This window comes from Grus americana, chromosome 18 (genome assembly GCF_028858705.1).
Source record: "Grus americana isolate bGruAme1 chromosome 18, bGruAme1.mat, whole genome shotgun sequence".
NCBI lineage: Eukaryota > Metazoa > Chordata > Aves > Gruiformes > Gruidae > Grus > Grus americana.
Window position 1 is genome coordinate 5,481,321 of NC_072869.1, and position 15,790 is coordinate 5,497,110.

A 15,790-nucleotide genomic window follows, 5' to 3' on the forward strand; every position below is an offset into this window, starting at 1 on the left:
GTGTGCCACCTAGGCTTCATCCATCTTTATTTTAACAAATTGCTACGGCAAATCCCTTAATCCAGGCCTGAAAGAGGTAAGGCTGGCGTTTCCAAATCACATGCAACCCAGAGACGATTGACTGGTCTAATCTGCTTACCCTCCCCCAGAACTCAACAGCCATTCCACATGCCAGGGCAGAAGCAGCACTTGGGTCAAGCACTCTGAAATGAGTCAAGGGCAACCGATGTGATTATCTCTGGGAAATGAGAGACCCTGAACTTCCATCTTAGGCTGAAAGCATTGCACACTGCAATGACAACAGAGCATCACTGGTAGTAAAATTTGTGCAGGTAAATAATGGCATGGTACAGATAAACCTTTCTAACTGAAAGCTGAGGATACTACAGACAAAGTGACAGCAACACACCACCTGAACACTACTGGCATTGTGATTTCTGTGCTTTTACCTTGCACAACAGTATCCTTAGGGATAAAAATAGCAAATAGCATCAGCTTCTCTCCCTAATGCTATCAATCTGGTGTAAACACATGGCATCCCAGTCTCTTCGTGCACGCAGCCAGGGATTCCCACCGACCCCAACAGACTTTCATCCGTGCCTTGGGGGGCAGTAGCAACAGTGGAATGAAATTCTGCACTGAATACCTCCGATAACAAAGATCCTCTTGGAATCACATACTGGGAATGGAATTTTGCAAATAAGAACAATTTTCACAGTTGCTTGATGAGCTGAATCAGTTGATCAATTTGTTTTGCTTTCTTCATGTTCTTTGCTCTTCACATCTCAGAAGCAGTGAGAGGCATAGACAAGGGTGCTCTTTCTTTTTAAATACTGTATTATTATTGTAATATATTAAAAATATTGTATTAAAATACACTTCTTGGGAGAATAATTTTGTTCTGTTTTCCTACAACTAGTTCAGATTCTTTCACCTAGATTAGTAGTGTTTACTATAGTGTTCCCATTCCTTATTAAACACAGAGCTAAAGAAACTTCCAAACAGGACACAATATACTTCATTCTGTCATTATCACGGACCTCCATGGACCCTGTAAGAGAAGGATTCTTCCTTGAAGAATTCACAATCTATGCTGATGAAACAGACAGAGGATGGAGGGAAAGGAAACATGATCAGACTGTTTCATAAGTGGGAAATATGGGACAAAGTAAGCTAGTCCAAGGTCACGCAGGAAGTTTCTGGCATACAAAGGAAATGAATATTGATCTCATGAATTTCAACTGTTGCATAACTAGTAAGGGACATCCTCCCCTCAGTCTTACTCAGAACCATTATAGTTTTATTCTACAACAAAGTCATATTTAGTTTAGCAGATTTATCTTACATGAGAAAACAGATTCATGCTCCAAACCTGTATCTCGGAGAATAACTCACAGAGTCTGTACGAATAACCTCGTCACCAGTTCCAATTTACCTTCAGGTCATCTGGAATGAAGACTTTGCGAGCTTTCTTAATCATCGGCTGTGGTTTCAGCTCTTCTTCAGAGAATTTGCGCTTACGAGGATCAAACATCTCCTGGCCAGGAATACTGGAAAGAGCAAGATCTGCAGGGTCAGGTTCGTAGCCAACAGGAACTTGGATAGTCTCGGGATCAATGGGACTTGGTGTGTTTCGGTTTGCTGGCAAGATCTGACCTAGAGAAATAAAGGATAAATTCAGCTATGTTAGAAGAAAATATGTAAATAATATCACTGAACATGGATTTTAGAAGATCTCTAAATACTTTACGAGCAATAATTCTTTAAGCTTTCACTGTAATTTTGGTATCTACTCTTGCTAAATATCAGATTGTCCATTTTGTAGGGTGCATATTCAGATCCAGACATGCTCATGCCATTACTTTCAGAATCGGTTCCTAATTCTAGTTGCTAATCTTGGATGCCCACTTAAGATCACTGAATCCAACAGGGAGTTACAGTAGACTGAAGGCAGAAGACATATTGTTCCAACTCATGTCACTTCGTTAAGATCACATCCTCAGGAACAAATCACAAGGACTGTCATTTAGCTCTGATTTATCCACCACACTGTAGTCCTTCTCAGTTTTCTCATACACATATTTCTTCATACATATCTTTGAGGGTACATTTAGTTTACAATCAAACAATGTACAGCATTTGCAATAGGACAGCATCTCATGAAAATGTACTTTCAAGCTGTGCTGAAGCACTCCGCTAAGGAGACTGCTATTTTCTATGAAATCCTACCGGTCATATTCTAAAAGACAGTGAAGGAAACTAGCAACATGAAAGGCTACAATGACTACTTAAAGATGCTCTGCAAAAAATGAAAGAACACTTTTTTATGCCACATTGCTCTTTTACGGTATATAAAATCTAATAAAAAGGAGCCTATCCCCAGAAAAGAATTATATCCCCCCCCCCTTTAATTTTTAATTTTAGATATAGCCTTCAAGATCCTACAGCACCAATTCAGGCACCATTCCCACTAAATATCCAATTTAAAATCTCAGCCAAAGGTTCCAAAAATAGGAACCTAAAGTCAGCTGCCTAAACATGGACTATCCCCGGGGGCAGAATTTTCAGAAGTTTTCACATGCCTCAGAAGTACAAGCCTCACAGACTTCAGAGGGAGAATTTCTGATTGAAGCAGATATTCTTTTATAATTTTGGCTATTAGCTAATTCACTTTGACTTTAAAGATATGACAGCTTTCATAATAACTACACAAACATCCTGTGACTGCATAATATTTCCTTATTTGTGCCCACATCTGCAATATTTAGGGTGTAAAATGGTAAACATTAAATGTCATTTCTAATTCCAATCCAAGGCCAGTGTTAACAATGTAGTTTTTATTTTAATCTAGAAGATCGCGGCAACAGTATTGGAACTGCATAGAAAACGCACAGGGGAAGTGCATTGTGCAAAGCTGGGCCTGCTAACAGAGAGCTCGTCTTTTATAACTCCTATTTTAAATCAGCACTGATAAAATCAGTTTCCAGGAAAGGCTAGTAACGGCCTGGGAGAAGAGAAAAGGAGGATCAAAGTTATTAAAATACATATACACCTATAGCAGAGGGAGCGAGAGGAAAGGATCTCGCTACCCGCTTTGTACCAACAGCAGGGCGCTTCCCCCTCTGCCTCCGGACCCGGCACGGCCGCTGCCAAGACCTCGGTGCTGAAAACTAGACGTTTCCTGCTGTGCCTCATTAGTAACATCAGAAACTACGGCCTGCCCCACTGCTGGCCACACGGGCGGCGGCGGGCGGCGGCAGGCGGCGGCAGAGAGCGGCAGGCAGCAGCGGCAGAGAGCGGCAGGCAGCAGCGGCAGGCAGCAGCGGCAGGCGGCAGCAGCGGCAGGCAGAGGCAGCGGCAAGCACAGGCAGCAGCGCCCCGTCCTCGCGCTGCCCGTCCGGGGGCGCGCCCGGCCGCCACCGCCTGGCCGACTCCGCGGCGTGGGACGGGGGACCCCCGCGCTCCCCAGCCCACGGTCCGTGCGCTGCAGCAAGCGGAGCGAAAAGGAGTTTCAGGGGAAGGCTGCGGGAAAGGATACCGCCTGCTCGACTTCGCTTGCGTGGCGGGTTTCCACGTGCTCCAGCTCTCCCTGGAGCCAGCTGCGACTAGTGCCTGCGTGTTCAAAACGGTGCCGTGGCCGCAAAGCTGGTGTGGGGGGAGACCCAGGCTAGGAACTGTCGTAACGCCGGCCCAAACGGCTCACTGCACCAAGGCGTTCTTGTAGCCTTGCTTTAAATGGATGGCTAATCTCATTTCAGATATATGGGCTGGCAGAAACAGGCTTATTTAAAGGATTAAGTGCAGGAAAGCTTTCTTTGATGTGAGTATGCTTGTTCCAGAGCAGCCAGGTATTTTTTTAATGCAGACAAATATACAGGCATACACACATACAAATCTTGCAAATTCTGTAACAGAGATAAAAATGAAGCAAGACACCAGCTCTGAACACTTTTATAATATTTCTGGTGCGCATGCAGGGTGTTTCTAAAAGTCAAGTGGATTGTGAAATCTGCCCCGGCTTTCTAATTGCCCTAAACAAAAGAGCCTGTATTTAAATATTGCTGAAGTTCTAGATACATGGTATCAGTTCACATATTATCATTTATCTGTAATGCGCCACATTACACAATTACATGAGCTTTGTAATCATTGGCCTGAAGAAATTTTACAGTATTTCTCTGAAAAAGGAAAGGGCAAAAACGCTCCTTTTAAACACAGGCAATTAAGGTATCACATCTTACCAATGCAATAGCAAAATAAAGGAAAGGGCGCTGTATCTCCAAGGTGATTTGGGAGGAGAACCTACAGCACTCAAGATCCTGCCTCGTACCCTACGTGCACACGTTTCACCTCCTCCATCTAAGAAGCTCTTATTACTAAAGACCCGGTCCTTCAGCAAACATAAGATGTCCCAGGTGCCAACGCAAAGCTCGTTCAAGGTGAATGCTATTCACTAATGCAAAGCCTGAGCTAGACGGTATCACCTATGAGCCTGAAAACTATTGCTCTGTAAGATATTCTCACACGCACACGGCATGCACACCTCCATCAGTCAACGCGGGCTGACTCTCTGTTCTGTCACGCTCCTGTAAATGATCAGGAACTCCACTAAGAACAACAGAGTTAATAAGGGTGTCTAAAATCCCAGGCAGAAAAACCAGTATTTCCTCGTCCAGCATTTTACATTAGGCAACTCCTGGCACTTGGTACCTTTTTATTTATTCTATCAAGTTTTGCCAGCAATACAAGCCAAACTAACGTCTTCGTTAGTTAACTGGCTAATGGCCATCACATCTATGTGGTGCTGGAACTCGTCGTAACCCAAGATGACAGCGCGGGCTGCGCTGGACTTGGCACTGCTATTACTGCAGGAGTACAGTACGTGGCCTCACGTTACATTGCTCTCCAAGCTCCTCTCCCTGCGTGTGCATGGCACTTTAGCTGTGCATCCTTCTGCCAAATTTGTTCAGGGTGTTATTTTTATGCGCTAAATTCCTCGCAATCAGAGGTAGGTCAAATAAGCACAGCAATCTGAACATCATGTGCCCAGCAGCCGACTAATCCTTACATCAGCAAGCTTCACAGCTGTCTCAACATCCAGAGAAAGAGGCTGGTCAGAGGCTGCGATGTACAAGGAATCAGCCAAGGAGGAAGCTTACAGTGCCAGCCGCCAAGGCCAGGAGAAGGTAAAGCACCTCACTGCTCAGCATCGGGAGCCAGATGCCTTTGTTGCCAGTCGCCTTCGTTGCCAGTCCCTGTATTATTTAAACACTCTGCACTCACAACAGCAGCCAAATTTTCACAACAGTGAAGTGGCCGGACTGTTTAATATGCTTAGCTTTGTTCTCAATGGGGGCTGAGATTGCCAAGTGTTTTGGAAAGAACTTAGCCCCTCTGTTTAAGTTGCTGAAATGAGAGCTCTTGAGCATTAAGCTCTTTTGGAAATCCAGCTGCAGAGAACTCCACAGTGGTGGTAGATGCAAGCTAGGAACAATAGTTAATGGAAACTTCCCTTCATACCACCCTAGTGATGTGTCTTAACCATGGCCTTGAGAGACCACAACTATGTCAACACTGGCCTTTTGTCTGGAGACTTTCCCACTTGTAGAGCTCCACTCAAGCTACGCTGAGTGTGTCAGGCAGGACGGACAGAGCTCCAGGTGTCTCCTGGCAAAGAAGTCAGCAGGTTTAGATGACCCCAGCAGTTACGGCTGCCCCAACATCTTGCCTTCACTAATGCTCTTGGTGTTGCTCTGGCAGATATTAGCAATAGCGGAAAATTTTCCAGAAAGGAGGACTTGAAAGAAAGTTGGCTGTGCTAACCCTTTCAGTCCTCCTCCTCCCAGCAGAGACTGCCAGTAAGGAAGTCCAACGTAATGGCAATATTTTCAGTGTCGTTCCTTGTTCAAAGAGAAATGGACTGAAGCCATTCACTTGTGTCATCTAGGTCACCAAACGGCTGGTAAAAAAACCAGCAGCTTTTAATTGCTTGCAATAATTACAACTCACAATTCAAAAGTACAGTAGCATTTTTATATACCTACGAAAACAAAATGCTGATACGGTATCATGGAGAGCTCAATCACTGTATCCTGACTCTTAATTTCCCCCTTTTCAAACATCCCACCTACCAGCTGTGCCCAGGAGAGTTAAGACGGAAATAACCTCTTCAACTGCACCACTGCTTGACAGATTTCTTATTTGTATTGCAAGAGATCCCCAGTGAATTATGTGGAACTCAATTTTGAATCATTCAACTCTCATAGAAATGTGCCTGATTTTCAGAAAATCTCACTTCTTGCAGCCCTTCCACACTTTTCATCAGCTCAACAGCTGGCTGGAGAACAGCGACAAGAAAAAGAAAAAAAAGGGAGTGGAAATGTTCTAATCAAAATATTTTCCTTTATTTTTTACAGATATATTGGAGGGAAAGAAAAGAGGAGTTTCTCATTCAATTTATTAGCAACCCAGAGATAAAATACATGTTTGCTAATAATTTTTCCTTATATAAACTAAAGGCATTTTGGGTATGTCAGTCAGACTATACAGTAGAGCAGTTAAATTGACAGATAATCCTCACCCAGAGCTGCTCCAGAGAACTCCACTGCTCTGCCGATGTGTTTTCCAAATCGTCTATCCGCTTGGCGGCTGGCCAGCTATTTGGGATAGTTCTCTTACTCCAAATCACAGCCTGTCGCAGACTAATCTGTCATCTATTTCTGCATTAACCCCTTCAGCCTCTTAGAAAAGTTATCTCAATGCAGAACACAAGGCAGCGTGCAGGAACGGAAGCAGGCAAAAATCTCCGCAGGCAGTAAAGTAAAAGGAGTATTCTGGAGGCCAAGATTTATCTAAGGACAGTATCTTGTCAGATTATAGATACTCAGTTACATTATTATAAGCATGGTCTAATTTCCCTACTATTAGTATTTTAGTGTCTTCCAGAAACCAAAACAATTACTTGGATAGTAAGACCATAATCTGTACTAGCACTAAAGGGAATGACAAGCCACACTGTATGATCTTCCAACCCTCACATGGCAGGACAAAACCAACCACTCTCTGCCTGGGGGTGAAGAAGACACTTCACCCCGGGTGCATTTATGTAAGCAGTTATTAGAGGAGCTTTATTTTCTTCCGAAGCAACAGGAGATTAGTGTATTTTGACCAGTTCTCCAACCTGGCACAGGCATTCCTCTGTTCCTTATCTTACACAAACTTGATTCTGCCAAACATGGGGTGACTGCAAACACTTCCTGCAGAAAGAAGGATGTTAATCCAATGCAACCACAACATATTCGCTGCTAACATACACTAAAAGACTGGCACATAAAAGTGTTTTTAAAATGTGTACTTTTTAAAGATATCAGCATTGTTTACAAATCTTGTGCATTTAATTATAAAAGAATTGTCATTTCCCCTCTCAGCATTGTGTGCCTCCCGCTCTGGGCCTCTACAGTATTATTACAGGCAGGACTGGTAGTCTTATTAAGATTGTCTGACACTTCCCATTAAAGGATGCTGTCTTCAGTTCCTTAGACCTTTGCCAGATTTCAACCATTCTGTTTGGATTTGTATGTGCCAATTATGTTTCTGCCAAAATGGTTGTACAGTTTCCCGAAAAAGGTTCAGCAAAAATACTTTGTTTTGAACCTGTCAAAAAATTCTGGCAAACTTTTCACTGAACTGTGCTAGTGGCCTGTGCAGTGGAAGAGAGGGCAGCTCCTGGATCTGTGTTATTTCCCTTTCATTTGCCTTCTTAAAATCTAGCTACTGCAAGCGTGCAAGGCTAGGTGAGAAATGGGCATTTTAAGTAAGTGATGAGGACTGAAAGCTTAGAAGGGGACAAGGAGGCGGGGAAGGTGAGGATGAGGGAGACTGGGAGCTGAAGGGGTGAGGGGGGCTGCCTGGAAGAGGAAGGCTGCTTCAGCACTTTGCCAGTGCACTTCACTGATAGCAGAGGATCTGTGGGACTTGGGAGTCTGGAGCTGCATCTGTACCATCAGTGTGGGCACTCTCCTGCCCTCTTCCCGTCAATGATGCTCTTCTACTGAACGCATTCATCCCAGCATGAGAAAATCCAGGTGGTCTTTTCAATTTCTTTTTAAAATTAAATGCAAGGGTTGTTTTAAGAAGCACAGTCATGGTTGCAACAACCTTTAAAGTTTCAATCACACACTATTTTTTCCAGATTCTTTCCTCATTCAGGAGTCACTTGTTTTGCCCACTTTGATAACTAAATGGACCCATACATTATTTTCCACAAATTATTCCAACTTCCTGTAGAGACACAATTAGAAACTTTTCAGGAGTACCCTCCAGCGCTGATGACTACTGCATCTTTTTTCCCCACAAGACCCCCATGAAATAAGGGGCAGCACTTACTCTTTGCAGGTGAAGGACAGAAGTACAGACATTTTAAATCAAAAGTACACAGCCAGCCTCTCAGGTTAGCTAATATTATAGGCACTGTCTGCATTTAAATCAGCTCTCACTGACTTCTGTTGCAGGCTGAGACTGTACACCGATGCAAGTGAGGGCCACCCAAGGTATCGAACTGGGCTCCTCACAAGAAGGGAAGCAAATATGCAGTGTGACAAGCTCACATAACCAAATGGCTCAGAATTCTGCTGAAACTTTGTGGCAAAATCCAGTCTCTCTAAAAAAATCTTTCTGTCCTTCCTGCCAGATTTTCGCTTCTCCTCCTGCTGTTCCCTGCATCCTCTCACATCTGCAGTAAATGAGGTCAAGATCCTACAGACAACCGCTTCCTTCCTGATACAGCCCTGATTCAACCCAGAGCTGGTCTGACCTCTGCATTCAAAAAGGGAAAAGGGAAAAAAAAGAGGATATAATGTAATTAAAGCCTGCATCTCCAAGAGGACAAGGGAGGGGGTTGTGCTATCTGAAGCTGCACACGTGGCCTTCAGTCGAGTGCTTGCAGGCTTTTGAGGGCTTGACTTTGCAACTCCTGCATGTGGTTAGCATAACGTGCATGTAATACGCTATGCCTGCTGTGCCTGTAACATTCTGCTCTTCAGAAACAATAAACAAATATGAGGCACCACCAGATAAAATTTTTCACTATGTCTACGGGACTTAAGACTCTTCTTTTCTGTAAGATCCATACTCTGAAAACCTTAGCCCGTCTTTAGCCTGTGTGAAGGCAGCACTCGGCTCAATGCGGCCCCCACTTCTGAAAACTACCAGGAAATAAAACTTTCCTTCCCTCCCCAACCAGCCCCTGACAACCAAACTGCAAGAGGTCTGAAAGTAGTTGTTCTTGTTCTGAACACTTCCCTTGCAGACATGCTACACCCCAAAAGCAATGAGTTTAACCTCCTCCCAGGGCACTGCATGGGGATTTTCAAATTCTTGAATGCTTTTCTGATTTTTTGTAGGGTGCTGCTTTCCTTACAAAGATAGGCCAAGATGGCATTCAGCGGGGACAGGGCCTGAAGAGAAGCTGCAGGGAAGAACATTCAGACAGGTATTTCATTTTGATTTACACTTGGCTTAGAAGCACTTTTTACTTTGAGATGCCAATATTCTCTGGTGCACTGGAGTTTCGTGACATCCTTTGGCATATCTGTGTATATTTTCATTAATTGGCTGTTCATATATAGTAAGGTTCCTCAAAAAGTACAATTCTTCTTTCTTTTCTTAAAGGGAAAGTTCTAGAGAAGCATCAGAATTGTTAACCTGTTCTGAAGGAGACAAAAAGATCCATTTTTCTTTCCTTGGAAAATTACATACCCAGTTTTAATAAACCAATCCTCAAACAGTAGATTTTTAGATAGAGCCCCTGCTTTAGATAACAGCCTCATAAAGCATCCATAAATATGCCTTCGTGCAATACCACTAAAACAAAAACAACACTTGTCCTCAAGATGCATTCATGCCGCTGCCAACATGCTCTGCAAGACTCCAGACCAAGAAAGTTCCTCTCACATTGTTCTATTTATTTGGCTAATGAACATCCAGGACAGCACGCTCTCAGTCAGTAAACAGGCCTTGCAAAAAGCCATCGTGTAATCCTGAAAGCATATGCCACCTGTGACTCATGTATCTGTTACCCAGTTCTGGTACCCAAGCCCATCTTGCTTGGGTGTGTTGTCAAAACACAGCCGAGGGAGATTTCAAATGCCATGGAAAAGCCACGTGAATCAGGTATGTTTCCTCTACCTCCCAATCAGCAGCTAATGGCAAGCCTGAGAGACAGACAACAGATGCTATCAGCTGCTCTCTGAATACATCTCGTAAGAAAAAGGGGTCACTGGGCAGAGTTACAGGAACTTGCAAATCTCGCCGTCTCTTTTGATCTGTTCTGTACGCAAAAATCTGAACTCTGCTGAAATAGCTTTTTATTTTTACTTTTTTACATTTTTTGTTCACTAAAACAAAACACACTCTTTATGTGACAAAACCAAACTGATGTGTTATAGAGGATGATTTGTATAAAATACTCTCATTTTAAGAAATAGAGATGCCAGAATGGGGACACACTGTTCCCATAACCTTCTAAGTAAGACTTAGTGCATTTTCTTTTTTATCTGACTTAAATTAGGACCCTCTAACATTTTTTGGGGGAAAAAAAACCAAAAAACAAACAACAAACCCAAACCAGCAAAACCTCGAAACTTGTATTTGGTTTGTTACAGCCCAGTAACTGCAGAGGTCTATTTTGCTTTTACATGCTAGTTTTATTCCCAGTGAGCACACACAAAGAAAGCACAAGGCTGCGTGGTTCTGTCTTTTTCTCTATTGATATATTTATCTTCATTTACAAAGTATACAAATGCATCAGTCTCGGGTAGACTGAAAAATGGGTCAGAGGAGGAAGGGAACACATAACCGCAGCTTAGGGAAAATTCCAGGAGAACAGACTGTTGCATAGGACGTTACCCGCGTATGCATAACTACTTCTTTACAGCTGCTGCATAATACAGGCTTTCGTGGCACATCAGACACGACAAAACCAGGGAAATTCAAAAAGCAAATTAAAAAAAATGATGACACTGAACTCTGGGCAAGACATTGTCTTATACATTCACTTCTAAACGTGAGAGAGTCATCTAACACCAGAAAATGGCAAGAAACTAATACGCTGAGGAGTCTCAAAAACCAAACTAATGCCTGCAGAGATTTCTACACCTAAGAACAGCAGTCACATTTTTATAGAAAGATGAAGGTAAAGTGAGCAAAAAATCTCAGGGAAAAGTGACCAGAAAAAGCAACGCATAACAAAATCTTTACGTTTTTATCTTTAAAAAGTAGTAGCAGTTTCTTGAAGAAATCCTGGAATCCTGATACTTGCTTTCCTTCTTGTGACCTCCTCTGCAATCTGTCCATAGCCCTGAACTGAGACTCCGAACACGCTACGTGTGCATGTTCTGAATACAACACATAAGCAGAACCTGCAAAGATTTTGAACTAAGTCAAAAATACCCCAAGACACAAAAGTCAAATCTCCTTCCATCTATTGAGCAGTGCATTTATTGGGATGCCTTCAGGAGGCATCTCAGCAAAATGGATCAGTGAAACTTAACTCGACTGCCATTTGAGACTGCCATTTCTTTCAAACTCCTTTCCCTGAATTCACAAGTAGTAGAGACTTTACTTTTGCTATCACACACAGCGTGGCTCTCTGTTGCCAATCAATGATAGAAATATTATCAATAAAGGAAACGTATTTTAAAAGTATCTATATTAAAACTAAAAATATATTTGAGTGTAACCTTGAGGCCAATGTGAGCTGGAAAATCACCTCTCAGTTCACTGCATATGGGAGCTTTTAAACATATGTGTCTGCATTTTATATACATAAACATAGAGAACCCTGTTCACTGAAAATTATCATTAAGAAAAGCATAAGCCAACAGCAGCCTTATTTACAGTAACCGTATTTTTAATACAGTATTTTTCTTCCAGTAACCATAGCTGCAAATTTCAAAATTACTTGCCAATTCAGACATAGCAAATAACTTTCAAACAATGTCTTGGCACTGAAACATTTCTTTAACAGAGACCCTTCTACACTCTTCGAATACAGTAAATTTGTAGAAGTCTCAGCCTGCCAACAAAGCCCTCCGCATGCTGCAGCCAACCAGCTCAACACCATTCTGATTAAAAGCAATGCGTTCTCCTGCATTCACAGGCAACGTAGCACTGGTATGCAACACTGCTATTTCGGGTTTATCGGGGGGGGGGGGGGGGGGGAAGTGCCAATGTACTTACCTTTGACACCTTCCATTTCTACAAAACTTAGAGCTTATATTAAATAGAACAGTGCTTTACTAAAAGTGGATTCCCACAGAAGTAAATTGACTGGTCTGGTTTCCTTTTTATGACAGGGGTCATCCCATTCTCTATATGGAATACCTGTGGGATGCTATAGGCCTCATAGCATTTTATTGTCCAAGGCTTTTGAGAGGATTTGGGGGCAGGATGGGACATGACACAATCCTTCATGTTAGTTTCCTCTTTTTCACCAGGTCACTTGCAGGCAAAGACACTGCAGGCTTCACTGTTCCTGCAGAACTCCCACTACGTGCCCCTGCTGAATACAGGATTAGGTCTGCAAGAGTTGGCCATGCAGAAAAAGGTGTATCTGTGTCCAAATGAAAGGAGAAACACTGGAGAACTGGAAAGCACTGCAAGCTGAGGGCAGCAACAATTCATAGGCTTGGAAAATTATGTGGGCTTTACCTTTTACACTCCTGTTAACTCTGATTTTCATGAAGTAGGTGGTGTTGCTACAGCAACTGTCATACCACATCATTTCTGCTGTCTCTGTCACAGAGATCATCTTATTTTATCTTAAACTCAGATATGCATCTTTTCTTCTTCTATTCTAAAGCCCTCTATATTTTGGATATAAAAAAATACACAAAATAGAGCTGTGCCATATAAATGGTATTTTTAAAAAATGTAGCAAAGCTTACAGAACATTTTTATTTGTTCTTCTTTCACAAATGCAAAAGGAATAAAGAAAACAGCACTGACCAGATTTATGGTGCTCCAGAGTTTCAGAAATAAATTAAGAGCTGGTCTCATGATAAAGATGCTTCATGCCACTTTTAATGTGTTCTTCCTACAGAAGCTAACCCTGTGTTCTGGTGCACTTCACCAGAAATAACTCATCTATTCACAGGTGAAAACATCTTGCTTCCTCATGCCCAGGCCTTTTATGTAGATACATTCCACACAATTCACACCCAGCTTAGATGATGCTGCCCATCCACTGCACACAATATGCTGTTCAACTTGCGTACCTCACCCGCTTAACCAGCAGCCTGGAAGAAGCATCTACTGAAGCAGAAGTCTCAACCCATTTTTACCTGTTTCAGAAGGTTCGTCCTAGCTGCTAGGGACATGGTCGCCACCCGGCTTTGCAGCTCCTTTGCTCAGTAACCCAAGAACATGGCTCTACCTCCTTTGCCTCCATTTTGCTGCCTGGATAAGTTCTTTGAGGGCTCAAAGCACAAGCAAAACTCAATAAAATCCTGATGACAGAAAGGCTCTATAAATTTTTTGTTACTAACATGCATTCCAACTCATGCGCTCACAGATCTTCCTTTAAAAAAAATAATAAAGCAATGTGGAACAGTAGTGAATATTCAGTTACACCCTCAGGCTACTCAGGAAACGAAAGAAAGCCCTATCTATAGTCAAAGGTTATCGCACAGACCACGCAGTCACTAGCACAGCTCAGACCACCAGCTCAAGCTCTGCCACAGCCTAGGCTGGTGAGTATTTTTATCTGCTTCTTCCTAAGCATTTCCACTATCAAAACAATCAATTTCCAGTCACCAAATTACACTTCATTTCTACAAAGACAGGTCCTGGCAGATCTAACCTGTGGGCAAGCACTCTATCTGTGTACCTGGTTAAAGGCTAGGCACACAATTAAGATACCAAATGGCTTCAGTTCTTTCAATGACTTTGCAAGCTTCACTTCAGTACCCCAGTACTTGACAGATATTCTTTAGCTCAATTTCCTAGAGAAATTAGTTTTGTGCAATGGTGCTGTGCATGTGTCTAGCCTCCTCACAACAACTTTTGAAACTGCTGGCCAATTTCAAATAAATTTGGCAGAGAGGTATGGACACACATTACTAACCAGCTTTGTGAAAACACTGTAAATGAAAGAAACTCTTAATTCCGTGGCTGAAGGAAGGCTGCAGGAGCCTCATTACACATCAGAGAACCCATGGAGATTTTGCTGCTCATGGAACCAATTCCTTGGGCAGGTAGTAGGAAGGAAAAAAGTATTCACCAAGTTATTATTTATTATGGCAGTCAGGAAAGTCACTTAATCCTCTTGTTCTCTACTGGAATTGAGAATATCTTTTCACCTTATCCTACCTACTCATTTACTATTTCCAGTAATCACAAGCAAAATTATTTGACAACTGCACTGCCACTTGACAATCTCTCTGAATTCCATGCAGACACATCTGGTATTGATAGCCATTACAACAGCCATGCACATGTCCTGTCTATAAAAATCAATGTAGATGACAATCAGATGTGGACAACCCAGCTGTCTGGTATCATTTGAGCATTTATTTATTCTTATATGTAGTGAAAACCAGAGCTCTACTAGAGCTTTTCTTGTATTATCCGCAGCACTTATTATGCAAGTAATTTAAGTCTTCCAACCAAGACACAGTAGGAGTGTTTGGGAATCAACAAATTTGTTCTGGCAGCAACGAAACATTCAATATTGGGTTTGGGGTGGGGAGGGGTTTGGTTGGAAGGGGGAATTTTTTTTATTTTTAAGATTTTGTTAAAATACAAGACAAAAAGGTAGGTGAGGGATGCTGGATAGGACTCATAGCTAAGAATTACAGTGCTCTAGATTTATGCTGGAAACTGCATGTCTCTGCCCACTTGAGGGATACACAGTAACACACATATCAGTAGTTGCAAGATCAGAGGTCCCTCTAAGCCTCTTCCTTCTTTCTCTCTCTGCTGTTATTTCAGTGTTACGAACATCTGCAATTACTGAAGCTTGGGGAAGAACGGGTTAAACTTAGCAAAGGAAAAACAAGCAAGAGAAACACCTTTCCTCTTTCTGCTTAACTGGATAATTGGTTAGCAGGAACCTGCTTGATGAGTTTCAGCAGCTCCTAGATATCAGGCTATTTCTGAGAGCAGCAAAAGCTGCGACTGTGTAAACATCTTTAAGCCGACCAACAGGGTACCCCTCGCTAAGGTTGGGATTTTTTGACAGCTAAAATTTCCAGAAGGCAATGAAGCAGTTTGCATACCAAAGATCCATCCAAACCCAGTAAGAGCAGGGAACTGAACTATTGTAGGCAGAATGTTTTATAGATGTTATATACATAAAACTGTCATCGTCAGGATAAATAGATATGATTTTTAAAATGTTTAAGTGAACGAAGACTAAATAATTCTCACTGCAATGGAGAGAGCATAACAGTAAGATTCAAATGAATAAATAAAAGGTTCTGTCCTAGTAATTTAAGGGGCTAAGAAAATTCTAGTCCTGAAGGTTCATGTGACAAATCAAGGCTTCACTGGATCTGTACAACCCTCTGGGCTTATTACCTGATACCATCTATCTATACTGCAAAGATTTTACTCAAGTAATTAGAGATTTTGAGTCCAGTTGGCTAAAAAGAAACTACATGAGGGTTGATTTTCACACAGGGATTATCTTGTCCTATATCAGATATGTGTGCAAGCACGTGAGTTTAAAAAAAAAAAAAAAAAAGACAAACCCTGGTAAAATCTTACTATAAATTCAAACCAGTCACACTCT

General features: G+C 42.2%; 1 protein-coding gene across 1 annotated transcript in view; it reads right to left on the reverse strand.

Moving 5' to 3' along the window:
* HLF (HLF transcription factor, PAR bZIP family member) overlaps window positions 1-15,790 on the reverse strand; it is a 37,144-nt gene that overhangs the window by 5,809 nt on the left and 15,545 nt on the right. Inside the window, exon 3 of the mRNA XM_054846575.1 lies at window positions 1,436-1,656. Coding sequence (XP_054702550.1) covers window positions 1,436-1,656 — 221 coding nt within the window. The remainder of the gene's footprint in view (window positions 1-1,435; window positions 1,657-15,790) is intronic.